The following is a 16,322-nucleotide window of genomic DNA, read 5'->3' on the forward strand; positions in this document are numbered from 1 at the left end:
AATACTCCACTTTCTATCTACAAAGTCTTTTTGAGTTCTGATCACGAGTGATTACTGATTGAAATTACAGTTTCAATCATTTCTGTTTTCCTTGATGTTCTACTAACCACATAAAAACAGATAAAGGGCTTCCTCGTAATACATAGTCTACAAGTTTTTTTTGGGTTACTTTTATCATTCTGATGGCTTTCTTGCTTGTTGTTCTTCTTGCTTTGCTTCTGTCACTAACCTTTGGTACCTTTTGTTTCAGCTCTTTCCACTACTAGGAGTAAAGACCAGTAAAGACAAAGCAGGATGAAAAGATGGCTGACTTCTTGTTACCACCGGGTACTAACAGCTTCCACCGGTTCACGCCTGAATCCTTGGCTGCTATCGAGAAACGAATTGCGGAGAAGCTCGCAAGGAATGCAAAGCAGGAATACAGAGAGCAGCTGGGCGAAGAAGAGAAACCTCAGCCTCAGTTTGACTTGCAAGCTTGCAAGAAGCTGCCTGATATCTATGGGACTGTTCCTCCAGAGCTCATTGGGGAGCCGTTGGAGGACCTTGACCCTTTCTACAATGATCGTAAGGTGAGCACCGGCCAGCCGTCCTGCTCCTTAAGCATAAAACACTGTCTCTGTTTTGAGGGCTCTGGTTTTTGTCTTTTTACAGCCAGTAAAAAAAAAAATTTCCAGATTAAGGGTCAGAGTTTTGGCATGAGCAGGGCTCCCAGAAAGCATCTAAACAGGATAGCCAAGAGAGAAAAAAAGCATTAATTAAAACTTGGGCGTTTTCACATAAGCCTGAGTGTGAGTATACGGTGTCTAAAAAGAGCAGAGCACTAGCTGAGTTAAAAGAAGCCAGAGGTTCTTGTCTGCCCTATCTCGCCTTCCGCATGAGCCTTGACTCTTCACAGGTCTGTTTATCTCTTAAGCCCCTTAATGTTAAGGGCTTCTGGGTGCCTTGGGTATTGCGCTAGCACTCTGCATAAGAGCGGGAGGCACCTCCACAGCCCTTCCAGGAGAGCAGCGGTCCTTTGCCTGATGAGGGATAGTTCAACTCCCTTAAAGATGAAGAAAATAGAGCTCAAGGGAGGTGTGAGCAGCTTGTGCAATGCTGGCACTTTGCGGAAGTGTAAGCTTCGTCCCAAAGTGAGCATCACCTGACGAGGAATCACGTGTAGGCTGGACAAAAGCCATGACAGCGCAAACAGCTTCTGTCAAAAGGCTGTTGACAGCAGAGCTGGGCTGGTTGCTTACTACAGTTCATTCCCCTTTCCAAACATTTCGCAACACGGGGGACAAAATAAGGCTTGGAAGCACAGTGTATTTTTAGGCAGCTTCCAGTTCTTTCAGGTACTGATGTGCCAGACTTTGGGGTATTTTTTTTCCTGTAAACAATGAATTAATATGACCGCAACACTACTTATATAAAAACAGTCTAGAAAGAGGTGCAACAGCTACAGAGTAAAAGTCAAATGGATAAAGACAAATAGATTACTTACCTGGAAAGCCCAAAATTAATTTACCTTTACATTTGCCTGCTATCTGAAGGCACAAGCAGCAGGGTATAGATTTGCAATTTTAGTGTCGTGAAGGTCAAGGTGGGTGAGTTGCTTTTAGCTTATCTATTGATTGTCCTGATCCTGTCTCTTGAGTGAATATTAGTTCCTCTGTGCATGGTGGGTCATCTCCAGAGCTCTGTAAAGTGGGTCAGCATCTAATTCACCTTGCTTTATATTTAAGATAACTCACAGTATCTGTTTCTTTCGCCCATATTAACCTGAGTACAAGGGCAGTGCCTCAGTGCCAGGGTCAGATCCTGCTGTGGAGCTGTGCCTCACACAGCTTCTTGGTGAGACAAACACATTGACTGAGAGCAATAAAATGCTCAAGGTAGGGAAGATGGATTAACAACATAGTAAGGTTCCCAGCACCTGGGAAGAAGAGCATCATAAAAGTCTCTCCACCACTTTTTTGTCTCCAGATGATTTTTAATTTTTAAAGGTGATTCTGCTCTCTTCGCAGCCCCATGGTGGAGGTGATGGTACAGAGTACTCCTGTAAGGAATGAAGGAAGAAAAAGTAGTTCGTGTATTGCAGTAGGACAGGCAATAGCTCTGCTGGGAGGGTCTTGGACAAAATTCTTCACTGAGTGAAAAGGAATTTTGGGGTCTCAGAGGGAGTGGGGAAGAAATATGGGATACTGGCAGGAATTTCCAAATGGGACATGGGCTGGGAAAAGCTGAGCAGGAATGCAGATACTGAATGTTCTCATTTTCTATTTTTTTTTCCAGACATTTATAGTACTGAACAAAGGGAAGACAATCTTTCGATTTAGTGCCACTCCTGCCTTGTACATACTTAGTCCTTTCCATCCAATCAGAAGAACAGCAATTAAAATTTTGGTACATTCATATCCTTTCTGTCGATTTCCCTCCTCATGTATTTTATATGGTTTTTAAACACAGATGGATGGAAGTTAGAAACTGTTTTATTACGTGAAGTTGTTTTAAATCTTTCGGATGAATTTGCTTGCACAAGCAGAAACATGCTTGGATTCGTGGTTTGTTTTATTTTATATTGTTACATGAGCTATGAAAATGACTGTATTATACTACTGGCGTCAGATAATGTGAACTGCGCTGGAGAGTCTGATGAGTTTACTCAAGTTTAAAGGGTATGAAGGGCCTGATCACATTTAGTAAAGAGTCAGTGCAAGAAACTGGAAGTAGCACCTTAGAAAGGAAGGGAACTGGGAGGCTGGAGCACACCTGGGGAGATCGACACTGATGGACAGCTATGCTGCTGGGCACTTAAGCAACCTCTCCCACCAGACTCTGACACCATATGCAGATATAATTTCATTTTGAACTGCTTCAGAGCTGAACTTTTTTGCTCTCCTGAAACAGAACACTTCAAAAATTGCTTTGTTGGGGTTTTTTTTTCTAGTTTGTTTATTGCAATGTGTTATCCAGCTAGGAATGAAAGCAAAGTCTTGTCTGCTAGACCTCAATGGAAGGGCGATGACGGATTTCCCCTAGCTCTAGTTCTGAAGTCATGCAAGATATATATACACACAAATATATATGCAGGGGTTGGTTTTGTCTTGTTTTTATAACCTGCCCACAGAAGCATTATATTCTGACCTAGTCATATCTCTCTGGAAGACCAGACTGACTCAAATGTTCAGCTTTATGTGAACGTTACTGAAAACACATCCTTTTTCATTAGTTGCCTGCTTTCTCTACAGTGCGCATGGGAGACCTCGCAGTGATAATTTAAAGACTCCACATGCTGCTGTGATGCTTGTGTGATGTTTTAGTGATGGAAATCCCTCGTCTGCAATGCTCATGCCCACCACAAATAACTAATAAATACTAAGCAGGTAGCAGCTTAGAATCATTGGTTTATTATCTAATTTCAGGGGAAAAAAAAATGGCAAAAGAAACTAGATTTCCAGGGGTTGTCCATGCAGTGGGAAACAAAAAAGAAGTGAGAATATAGACATTCTACAAGAGGAAAAATAGGTGAAGCTTGTAGTAACAATAATTCTATGCAAAAATGAATATGTGATATGAGTCAAGAAGATGCAATAGAATTTTGCAGAGATTTGCTTATGGATCAGGTTATACGTGTAAGCTGTACTGCACATGCTGCTGCATACCCAAAGCCCAACAGTGTTTATTAGGTATGGTTGCATCAGCACAGTGCCACTGAAGTTAAGTGAGGTCAATGAGTTTGCACGGGTATGGCTAAGAGAAGAATTTGAAAATTGAAGTTCTTAGAAAAAAGCATGCATGCGTGAATATTGGCTCCAGTTTTGGAGGCCTGTTCTATCTTCTGCTCACTTTCTTCTACATTGGCTGGTGAAACCAAGAGGTCACAAGTATGTGTAATACCCAGGAACTACATGCCCTTGGTAGCAGTCAACCAGAAGACAAGTATGCAAGAAACCTTTATCACATTACTTCCAAGGATAAGGACCACAGAGGAGTGAATTTGAAAGATGTGTCAAGAACAGAAATATAGTCAGATAAGAAGCATAAAATTTTGGAATTGGGAGGTAACCATGGAAATAAATTCTAGTTCCAGAAAGACCCAAATTATCACCTTGTGTTGATGTTATCAGGAAATCCAACAGCTCCATCTTCATCAAGCACATGCAGGAGGCAACAGCTCCAGTCCCAGTGAAACAGCTGTGAAATTCTTGCATCAGGCACTGATTTGTTTTCTGTCCATAAAGACCTTTCACTTCAACCTGAAACACAAAGGCCAACTGGTTGAGCAGGCAGTCAATATCCTAGCCAGAAAAGAGCCTGAATAGGGAGTACTTAAGGAGATACTATCACAGACATGAATTTGGGAACCAGTTCTATTGTTGTGCGTGACTGTAAACAAGCAATCTTTATTTTCCTCAGGGCAAAAGCAAAAAAAAAGAGCATTAACAAATGGTGCCCTGTCACAAAGTGTCTGAAGCAACTTCTTTAGGAGATGCCATGTTTCCATTTCCAGTCATTGACTGTACCTTAAAGTCCAACAGTAGAACAGAAGAGAGAGAGGACAGAGTAAAATTGTCCTACATAGAAGCTTGTGGGAGTCACATTTCTTGGTTAAGTAGCTGTATATGAAGTTCTTCTTCTGAGACGTCAAGCAGAAGAGATCCTGTATGTTCACTGCTCATCTAGCCAAGCCTCATTAGTCTGATATTCAAAAATACACCCTTTAAAGGGAAAAAACATCCACAGCCTCCTAGTAATGTGAATTACTTCAGTCAAAAACATACCCCTAAACCTCTTCAAGGCATCTCGCCTCTTCAGAGTGTAGGAAGCCTCGTGAAAGGACCATGGACCAGACCAGAACAAAGCCCTGGTCCATTTCTCTCACAGAGGAAATCAGGAGTGTAGGGCTGCATTCTATATATATAAAATACAAACCAGAAGTATTGAATGAACACTTTCTGCCTTCTGCATCTAGTTATTATTAACATCTTTATTTACTATCTCTACCTATTAACAAGATTAAACTATTGTTATCATTTTGTTGATGCCTTCTGCTTAAAAGACTCCTCTTAGTTCTTCTTGACTGCAAGCCAAGGATCATTCTGTGGCATCCCTAGTTTCTCCAGGTGCTTTGCTCTCCTGTATAAAATCCATAGCAATTGCTATTCCTAGTTTTTCTAGGTGTCATAGATAGCTGCTCTCGGTTTGTCACTGATCCAGAATGAGGTTTTGGCCAAAATTACCTTCCTTGATGCCAGAATTATGAATTCTGGCCCATTAAAAAAAATCTTACAAAATTTCCAATCTTTGTTCATATTTTCTGCTTGCAACTTTTTTCCCATCTCATTTTACACACATCTTTCTGTAAGGGAAAATGACACCAATTATATACAGTATTGATTGGGACTAACCTTTGCTTGCACGTATTATATGTAATTTGGCAATGATCTCTTAAAAAGCATCTAGTATTCAGTCTCCTAATTAACAATTATCCATCATAATGAAGTCTAGAATAGAAGTATGCCCTGTTTGACTCTATCTTTGTGCCAGAAGATAAAGTTTGTAACTTTTAGACTCAGTCTGCTCAAAGCCTATTCTAAACTTCAAATTGGAAATAATAGTTTTAATTTGTTGCAGAAAAGATCCTGGTGATCCGCTTAGTATATTTGGTTTGTGGTCCATAATAGAGTCTGACCCATTCTTCTGGATATGTTTAGCCATGTCAACTCAGGAATCAGTAGGTTTTCAAAAAATTTAATTACTAGGAGTTCTAAGATAGATAGGCAACAGGCAATGGTGCCAATATAGATTGTCTCAATTTCATCTCCTTTACTTTGTTCTTTCTGAGTAGATCATCATCACTCACTTTTTCTAGTGCAGACGATTGCATTAGATTTCAGGGAGGAATGCTAATTTTCTTTCTGCGGGAATTTCTGTTTTCTCTTTCTTTTAACACAGATCTCTGCCTTTGGTGCATAACCAGCTGAAATGTTTCTTTCTTTTATGTTCTTTGTAGCTTTCCCCTTGGTCGTGAATGTCAGTTTAAATTCATAGCCAATTTGATGTCCAAAAGCTGTTCCCTTACATTTTCAACCTGTGTTCCCTCTTATATTCTCTTTGGTGTTTCAATAAGGGGAGAACACCTGCCTATATGTGAGCATCTGGGAAAGCTGTTACATTCAGCTTATACCACAAGGAAACGAGGATGTGTAAATCAGATCAGTGATCCTAAAATTGTGGTGGTTATAGAGGAATTTTCTGGCTTGGAATTCAGTTGGAGTATAGTATTTGTTTGCCTTGACGTGAAGATACCGCTCTGTTTTACAATTGTTGTTTCCATAACATTCCATAGCATTTCACTGTATTTGGAAATTTAATTAGTGTTTTCCAGGCTAGCTGCAGCTTACGACCTAGTTGTGTTAACCAGGTGGACACAACTTTTAGAAATCTATCTCAGGCTGATTTGAGAAACTGCAACTGGATATCAGATATCCTTCCCAGTCCTTCAGCAGGAGGTGTTCGCCCCAGAAGTGGAAAATGTTTGTGAGGTGAGCAGTCCCTTTGAGCTCAATTACTGCTTTCTGCAAGGACACTGGGGAATATGCAGGTTGGTTACTACCAATTTAACCTTGTAGTTGCTTATGTGGCCCATTGGAAAACATTCCACTCTGTATTCAGCAGAGATTTTGGCTCTCTGAAAGGACAATTTTCATGAAACATTTCAGGATATACCTTTGAAATCATATTCTTTGATCACTGTTCTTAAATAAAAAAAAAAATCAGCAACAGGATCAGTAAAAGACTGAAACAAACAAAATAAAAAACAACTTTTTTTTTTTCCTAAAGAAGGCGAAAGAAATTTACATTGGGATGCTACTGTTCGTCCTTGGGAAGGGCCCCAACCTATTGACTGAGTTGTAGGCTGTTCTCCTTTGCCGTATCTTCTCTCCATTTAAACTCATTACTTAAACTTTCTCCAGTAGCGTGGGACCTATTATTTATGCAGGAGAATCCCATCTTGTTTTGTAATTTTTTTACAGAAAATGGCATGTGCTTTTAGACGAGCAATTCAGTGAACTATGTTTTCAATTTCAGGAATTCGATTTAGGGTGCTCCTTTTGATATTTATGGCCTCAGCTTAGGAGCTAAGTGCATGGACTATACACTTGGGAGGTTCATTTTAGCCTCCAATTAGGGAAACTGGTGCCTCAGCTGAGGCAGTCAGCCTTGCAGACCAAGACTGCGTATTTGCCAACCGGGTTTGCAGACCAAGCCTTAAAATTAGTGCTCTGAAACTCATATTAGCTTTTGGTGAAACTTTATACTGAAAGCAAGACCTCAAGCCCATTAGAGAGATTAGAAAGATGAGATTTATAACTTGCCCTACTGCCTGAGAAATGTTTCAGGGTGCAAAATAAAATGGGAATTTGCAGACACGGGTTTTTCCGTAGATACTTAAATGAGACTAATCCCTCTTTTCATACAAAGTTGTGCACCTATGCACATTGTCAGCTGACCAACACAGCTGTAAATTTAGAGTATTGTATTCTAAGAAGACTGCAGAGTCAGTATATTTATTTACTCTACAAAGTATGTATAAAAGATGTAGGCAAAGAAAAAAAAAAGCAGGGAAGATTCCCTCATTTTTTCTATGTTTATATAGTTATTTGTTTCCTTATGCTCTTGCAAACAAATGTCTACAGTGCTTTTTAGGCATCTTGCAAATTATGAGTGAGCTGTCACTTCTTGTGTGAAATGACAAAAATTTATGAAGTTTCGTAACATATGAGTTGTTTTCCTTAATTTGCTTATTTACATTGTTCAGTATGTTTATTATGTGCACTATTTTAACTAATTGTGTGTTCATGGCACAATCAGAGACTCCATCGTGGAATAAATACGTTGAGTAAGTATCCTTGCTGGTTCACAGCTGCCCTGTCCTTATCTCATTCTTCTTTTTCTGTTTATTACATTCTTCAGTTCATCTTGTTTGCTGTTGTTTAATTTCTTTCCAGTAGTTCTGACCATAATATCTGTCCTGACAAAATATTTTGCCGGGTGTTTGCTGCCTGTGAAAACTCCCTTAGTAAGTTAACTAACAATTTTTATTCTGCCAAGCTCATACTGACTGCTAAATGCACCTGCTATGCTACCTCTGAATGAAATAATGTATGAGGAGAACTCCACTTGAAACTGGCCAGCATCCCACAGTTCCCATGCAAGAGATTTGATGGCTGGACACATTAGAATAGGCTGATGGAGTTTAAGTTGAATTATTTCCAAAAATACTTCCTGGATATACTTAGTTCTGTCCTTAAACTGAAATTTATTGAAAGCAAAAGTTTCTTTTGGATTGAGCGCATCATGAGAAGTTTGTAGGCATACTTTATGAGCAAGCATAAAATTGTCTGGGAAGACTTTTATGAGGATTCCTCTTTTTCTTTAGCTCGTTAGGCCTTCAGAAAAAAATAGCAAAGATATCACTTGAAGGTTGTTTTGGTTTTTTTTTTAATTTTGAAAGAGACTAACTGGCTTCAGAAAGCCCATTTCATTTCTTTAAGTTGCTTTAAAATATTCCTGTTAGAAACAGATACCAGATGCATAGGCTAATCAACCTACAGTGCATTAAACAATTATTTTGGCTCATTGAACCAATCAGAACACACTTTTAATTTTTGATTGACATATGATAAACACGGCCATCTGCTGCTCCATAGCCTGGTGGTTGGTCTACTCAGGGCTGTAAGGAAAGACAGTGAAGTGCCCTTATTTTAGATTTCATAAAATCATGCAGGGCACATCTTCTAGGCCATAAATTACTAATTATAGGTAGCACTGATCCAAATATTTCATCTGATCACAATAACATCCTAATCCCAGGATGTTTCATGTATTTCTGTATAGTGTAGTACCCTCAAGTATGTCTGTGACTTTCTTTTTCTCTTGACGTTGTCCTTTTCTTGCTGAAAACTGTCACACAGTACCATAGCCATGAAGTATTCAGCTGAAACACAGACATCTCACCCATGTGAGTCAAAATTTGGTCTGTGGGTCTACAGCTGGGAATTCAAACTTTCTGGAGAAAAATATCAAAGTGCTTGTTGTCTCTTCCGTAGGCAGGAAGATGCAGATGATGTTACCAGTACATCAAGCAGGGCATGAAAGAAACGTAGAGCAGAAATGTAAAGGGACTAATGCAGCACGAAGTAAATCCTTTTCCTTCCATGTTTCCTCTTCTGCTGTGTCTCCTCATACCTCGCAGCTTTTCCTCCTCAAGTGTACAGAATGAAATCAAACACAAGTACTTTTGAGGAGCAAAATAACCCAATGAATTTTAATTGAAATTGATTAATGTTGGATTTGGAAAAGACACATTCAACCCATTTTGTTTTGCTGTTCCAGAGACTCACAGGAGATACGAGAGTAACCTTGTGCAAATATTTGTCTAGATCTTCCTTTAAAATATTTTCCTTACCTTTCTGAAAAAAATAAATCAATTCAAATTACCCCCACTAATTTTATTTATTTTTTTTTTAAATCCTGACTTCTGCTGTTAAAGAAGCTGTTCAGTTGCTGGAGGACTTTGCCCGATCCGTTCGGAATTAGATGATGATTATACAATCAATTAAACCATCTGACATGCTGAATAAATACAAGTGCTTTATCATTTTAATGAGCTTATGTACCATTAAGTATTTTTTTTTTAGTTCTTTGCATGTGTTTTCTGCATGTATTACTAAGTACACATGCTTAAAGAAACTGTCATGCGGGTGACCTATATTTGAGACATCAGAGCAAAACTAAATAGGACCCATGAAAAGTCAGATAATGCTTAGGTGTATGGTCAAAGAGGAGATGTGAGAAACATTTAATGCCCACTGTTGCACAAAAACAGTCCTGCTAATCTCCATTTTAAGGTGAAGCATACTGAAATTTTATAATGTATGTAGCCAGCCCTCCTCTGTGATGCGATGGCAGGAGGGTGTGAGATTTGCCAACAGTCGCAGATCAGATGAACAGAGCTAAGAGAAAACATTTCCTTTTTATGCATAGTGCGTAAGTGCTTCCTTATAGTACCACCTTTAATTGCCTACACCTTTTGTTTTTGCCAAACAGGAATCCCAACTGTTATAAATTTTCGTGTGTGCTGGCACCATTATAGCCACTGATGTTTAGGGACTGAACAGAAAACCCAAGCTGGTGTTTCCAGTGAAAGCCCTGACATGACTTGTGAGATTCGTATTTTAGGGGATTTTAGATGTTTGTTTGTTTTTTTAAATAGGCTTTGGTATCACCTGCATCTTCCTTTGGAGAAAAGGAGTAGGCAGTGCCACCGGTGGATACTAAACATTTATTATTTTTATTAAGATATGGCCTAGAATACCTAGTCCCATTTGGGGCTAGGTGTCTCCAGGAGAAACATTAACAAAGAGGTGTTGTATGCCCTGGAGTATGTCTCTGATGGTAGGTAGAGCCCTGGGTGAATACAGATCTGAATGTTATAAGTCAAATACATTACTGTCCTCCACAGAGCATTTTATAAATTTTATTACAGGTATCATCTTTATTACAAAAAGTAATATGTTCTATCCAAGATCATCACAGTCAAGAGGCTGTTGGTAATAAACAACTTATCTTACTAAGTGAAGAAACCACCCTCGTGTCTCTTTTACTGTCAAACAAGTCAAAATTAGTACATAGAAGTACATAGAATATTCAGATAGGAGTTGTTTTCCTCTATTTCAGTGAAAGCATTATGTTGTTTAATTCTGAGGGCTGGTGTGATTTACCAGGGATAGTGAACACAAGTGAAATTGCAGGAATAATACCCTTTTTAGCTAATAAAACCTAGTGGTGACATTTTTTAACCTGCTGTCCTTCAATATGCCCTGGGCAGGAAGAGATAAGAAGTGGAACAACCAACTTCCTTCAAACCAGAGAAACAACAAATAACGTGGCATAATCTATTCCTTTTTCACTGGCAATTGCAGGCAGAACTTTGAAAATCCCAGCAGCATAGTATTCATCCCCAACTTAATGACTGAGGATTTGTCAAGGTACATCCGGCGGTGAAAATTATCTTCATCCTGCAGCTTTCATGAGCACTTTGCCATTTCTTACATGTTCCTTGGTCCATACATGAAGCTCCTCATACACAGACCAGTGCTCCAGCCATGACTCACATGAGCAACCCCAACAAGACGGGCAGGAGTGTCTCATACGGGTAGAGTTGAGTGTGCCTCTGCCATTCCGGCTGTCTACTCCTTGCTAATGCTCTTGCTTATTTTGGCCACTTTATTCTCCAGGTACACTTTCACTGGCATTTACACTTTTGAGTCATTGATAAAAATATTGGCAAGAGGATTTTGCATGACAGAATTCACCTTCCTCCGAGATCCATGGAACTGGCTGGATTTCAGTGTTATCGTAATGGCGTAAGTAGCAGTCCTTTATATTTTTCAAGACAGTGATGTGCAATAGAATTTTTAAAAAAATTGTCTGGCTGTTCTCTTTTCTTTCACTCAAATTGTATTGAAAATGAGAAAATGCTGGAGTATATTAGGATGGAGGTTTTTTTCCTGAGTGGTTTCAGAGGAAGAAGTCAGAGGAATTCTCAATTCTGTTCTCTCAATTCACTAGGCTATTTTGAAGAAATTATTTACTCCCTCTGTGCTCCACAGAGAGAGCTGTTTGTAATTTATCTGTAACAATACTTGCCTATCTAATGTAGTTTTGGAAAGCTTCAGACCCTTGAATAAAGTGTTATAAATGTGACTGAATACCCATGTGTTTAAATCCCGATTTATCCATAACACCACCGAAGGTGTTTTTGCGTTCTTCACTTCACAAACCCTCTTCATCCTGAAACTAATTACTATTTTACTACTATAGGGAACTACTGTAAAGGCCTCTGAAACTTATTGTATACCTTGGCAATAGAAATTTGACCCCCAACACGATATTCGCCTTCAGCTGTATACTTCTACCTGGATTATTAAAGTTCACTCAGGACATGTAGGGTTCTAGTGCTTTGAACGAGCTGATGGATTTGTGGCATCTAGGCAGCTAAAAATACACAGGGGTAGGGGAGCAGTCAGCCAACGATCGCAGCAGACACAGGGTCAACCCAAGCTCTGTCCAAAGGCTGATGACTGGCACTGTCAGTACCTCCAGCTGAGCTAGAAATCCAGGTTTTCTTCCTAGTCAAAGAAGAGAGAAAATCACCTGAAGAGCACATGTCATCTTGAAGTGGAAGATAGTCGAGATGCCCTGAAAGACCCCATTTCCTAATTGTAGAAGAATTTAATCTATTCTGTCTGTATTTTCTGCTTAATGATGCCTATATTATGTTCTGGCTTTAGTTTAGATCTGACTGCCCTCTTTAAACCTTACGATTCACAGCCTTAGATGAGATGCAAGCCTTCCAGCACTGACATTTGAGCTGAACTCTTGGGTTCGTGACATTTGAATGGAACTAAAATTGGTAAAAAATATTCAAACAAACTTAGTTCAAACACCAGTGAGGGCCACTGAAGTTGGTAGCAAAAGTTTGGTAGGATGCAGGGATCAGGACCAACATTCAAGGAGCGTCTGGACAATGCTCTTAGTCATATGTTTAGTTTTAAGTAGTCCTGTGAGGAGCAGGGAGTTGGACTTGGTGATCCTTATGAATCCCTTTGAACTTGAGATATTCTACAATTCTTAGTAGCATTTATCAGAAGAACAGCATCAAGATGTGTAAAACCTATGTGGACTTCATTGGGAAGACTCCCATTTATTTTAGTAGGCTTTGGATCAAAGCCAGCCCTAGGCCAAATCCTGGTGTCTGTTACTGCATTCCTATGGACTTGGCTGAACTGACATCTGGCCATCGTGATAAACTTTAAAAGAAAAAATGCCATGCAGATGGGGAGGAGGTTTTGGAGCTCAGCACACATTAGGCATTTTTCTCAGCTAAACATTTCCTCGAGCAGTGCTAAGTGCAATTCTCCTGCAACATGTAGAGGCAGGACAGAACAACACAGAGTGTCAACAGCCTGGTCTCCTGTCCATCAGACAGGTAGTGAAAGCGTCTCTTTGTGAGTTAGGATGTGAATTTATTTGCAGGTCTCTGAATTCTGCACAATGTGGAGAGATTCTGTGCATGGGTTCCCTCTATTCCACCAGGAAGGAGGCTTTTGACAGTAAGGCAGAAAGGAGCAGAGAAAAGGACATGAGCCATAGCTTGCAGCCTTGGTGATCCATCTGCTCCACTTCATCTTCTCTGCTTGGGTTGGGGCATCACCCCTGGCTCTGCAGAACTCCTCTGGGAGCATCTCGCTTGCTGTCGCTGAAGTTCAAGTCTGAACAGTCAGTGCAGAACAAGGTCTGGATATCCCGTAACTTCTGTCCACATTATCTCTGGGCGTTCAGGGCTTAGGGAGCTGGAAGGACGTGAAGATTTGCACAGAGGTTGAAGTGGACAGTTGCCCAGAGGTGAATTCACTCCCTGCAGGTGAGGGGCTTGGTGCCTAGAGGTTGTGAGCTCACACCCCTTTTTACTTTTCTAATTCTTCTAGACTTGAGTGGCCACTCAATGCTCCAGCCCAAGGACTCATGAAAGCTTCCTTAAGGCCTGTTTAATGAGAGGCTTGGGTGTCTGTGCTTTTTTTCTTAGCTACATTTCAATTTTCCTTCCAAATGACATTTCATCTCCTAGTTAGAAAATCCCTACATCAGGGGGCCCAGCAACTGCAAAAAATCAAACTTCTCAATATCAAATTATAGCAAGAGATGTGCTCTTCAGATCCATCATCCATTCCTATTTTTCTTACTTTAAGGCATATCATACTAATATTTTTAGAACAGTAAAATAATTAGAATTCTGGAATATAAAAGGAATAGAAAAGTGTTTTCTTGAGCTCACAGGCAGCAGTGAGAGAGTTAAAAGTGATTGCAATATGATCTTCATATGTACAATGAAACCTCCTTCCCAAGTATGCAAGCAGCAGATAGTACGGAGCGTTGGATAATGGTTTCTATTCTGATATGATTTATCCTTCATGTAAATCCAATTTGCAAGCAATTTAAAATAAGACTGATTGTACAGGTAACTCTGGTGTTACCTTTGCTTGTAGCTAGCATGATGCTAAGGGTATTTCTGTATCTGGAAACAAAGATTGTTCAAAATGTGAGAGCCTGAGAAGGGGCCATGAGATCTAGATGGAGCAAGGGTTTTGAGCTAACAGAAGGTCTGATCCTTTCAGTGCTGGATGGTGGAATAACCATCACTTGGAATATATACTGCAAAATAACTTCTTATCTCCTCTTTGGGGCAGAAACAGCACAGATTCAGTCACAGACAGTAGTTTTAAATAGCATGCTAGAGAGCAAGAGGTGGCACGGGTCTCCAGGGCTTTTCTCCTGCCCTGTGCTAGCAGAGACAGCCATGGTCTGTGACCCTCTGCGGGGCCAAGGATGGGTTCAGGCGAAATGATGAAACTGCCGTTGTTTAGGTCACTCTTTCCCTGGCAAGCAAGTACTTTCCAGAACAAGCAAAGAAGAGGCAGCTGTAACTCTGGGTTGGAAAGCATCTTGCCAAAATCTTAAAGACAATGAGTAATTCCCTGGCTAACAGGAAAATTTGGGATGGGACTTCCAGTTCCTTCTCACTCTGTGATATGGAGGAACTGGTCTGGTGCAATTTCAGTCAAGAAACGGCCGAAATAAATCTTAATTCACTATGGTGAACAAGCAGTAGTAGTATTTGCTTCATACGCTCATTCACATATTAATAATGTGTTTTTACAAAACTCTGGTCAGCAAAACCATATTCCCATGCTATTGCTTCTCCCCAAATTATTTCTTTTCTGCCCTTGCATGCTGTAGGAGAGTTTGGGAGAGAAGCACTGAATAAACCTGGGGAAGTGTTACCAAACAGATAAACTTTTGCCCAGATTCCCCTATGAGATTGTGAAGAGAAGGAGCAATATTGCTCTGCCAGGCTATAATCTGGGTTAGTAGATATGGAGAGGATACTTTGTCCTCCCCAGAGGCCTTTGCACAAAGTCCATTTAAGCAGGCTTTGTAAAATAACCAGGTGAGATGTTTCTTAACGTGAAAAAAAAAATGCCTCAAAGAACTAGAATATGTAAATGAAATTGAATAGAAATTTAATAGTGAAATTAAGGGGTCCAAGAGCTGTTTTGTTCAGAAGATACAGTGCTGACCATGCTTTTACTGTTTACTGACTTGGAGGAAAAAATTTTGTACAACACTGATAACACCAAACTAACTCCATAACTGACCCTCCTGGGAGCATTTTGCTCAGATGTGGCATGGGTCTCCATGATGACCAAAACGGGTGTGGCATGAAGAGCTGGGATTGGTATTTTAATCATAAATAGTTTTTAGTAGGATTGCAATTGTATTCATTCAAAATCCATCTTCCTGCAGCCAAAGGGTGTGGATTTGATGTACAAAACAAAATAAAATTGTAAGCATCTCTTGAAACCAACATCTGCTTTTCTACAGAGTGCGGCATCTTAGAATAAATAACCCCGTAGAAACATTTGCACTGATGTTTTCCCATGTTGTCCTATATGTAGTTTGCAGAAGCTATTATGTGAAAATTACTTGGGTATTTGAAGATTTTTTTTTTTTTTAAGAGCAGCAAAATAACTCTAAATGTTTCCTATAATGTAAAGAATTTTTTGTTAAACTACATGATGGTAGAATCTTTAAAGTATTTATTGCTGAACAGCACGGTAACAAAGTTCACCCAGTAGTTGTAAAGAATTGATGCCTATTAGCTAAGTTGAATAGTTCAAGAAACATTTGAAATAATGTGTGCTATTAAAAACCCGGGACAAATGGCATCAAAGAACAGCCTGAAAAGTGGCTGCACCTCTCGTTCTGCTGCGTTCGCTCCCGCTATGTATGAATGCATTCTTCATTCAGACAAATCTCATACTCTATTGTATAATTCCAAATAACTGTGACTTAATTCTACAGGTATGTAGGAGAATTTGTGAATGTAGGCAGTGTTTCACCTCTTCGGACTTTCAGGGTATTGAGAGCTTTAAAAACTATTTCAGTAATCCCAGGTAAGAAGCCCTGATCCTTATGTTTTGGCTCTCAGCTACAAGTGATTCTTTCTCTGTCTCTCTTTGTCCCTTTGACTGTTGTTTTTTTTTGCTGGTGTTTTGTCATTGTCTGTGTGTGACTTTCCCTTGTTACAGATACATAACTGAATTTGTGGACCTGGGCAATGTCTCAGCCTTACGAACGTTCAGAGTACTGCGGGCGCTGAAAACAATCTCAGTCATTTCAGGTGAAAATCAGGTTAAACACTCCGGCTGCAG

General features: G+C 39.8%; 1 protein-coding gene across 2 annotated transcripts in view; it reads left to right on the forward strand.

The window, feature by feature from the left end:
- The first annotated feature begins 293 nt into the window (after positions 1-293).
- Positions 294-16,322, forward strand: part of LOC104486892 (sodium channel protein type 5 subunit alpha-like) — a 176,026-nt gene continuing 159,997 nt past the window's right edge. Inside the window, exons 1-5 of one of the 2 annotated variants that reach the window (XM_086741777.1) lie at positions 294-569; positions 2,275-2,393; positions 7,796-7,885; positions 11,286-11,414; positions 16,200-16,291. In XM_086741777.1, coding sequence (XP_086597903.1) covers positions 303-569; positions 2,275-2,393; positions 7,796-7,885; positions 11,286-11,414; positions 16,200-16,291 — 697 coding nt within the window. In that variant the 5' untranslated portion in view covers positions 294-302. The remainder of the gene's footprint in view (positions 570-2,274; positions 2,394-7,795; positions 7,886-11,285; positions 11,415-16,199; positions 16,292-16,322) is intronic. The other variant, XM_086741776.1, reaches the window with a different exon arrangement.

The sequence above is a fragment of the Chlamydotis macqueenii genome, chromosome 2 (assembly GCF_036417535.1).
Source record: "Chlamydotis macqueenii isolate bChlMac1 chromosome 2, bChlMac1.mat, whole genome shotgun sequence".
NCBI classification, from domain to species: domain Eukaryota; kingdom Metazoa; phylum Chordata; class Aves; order Otidiformes; family Otididae; genus Chlamydotis; species Chlamydotis macqueenii.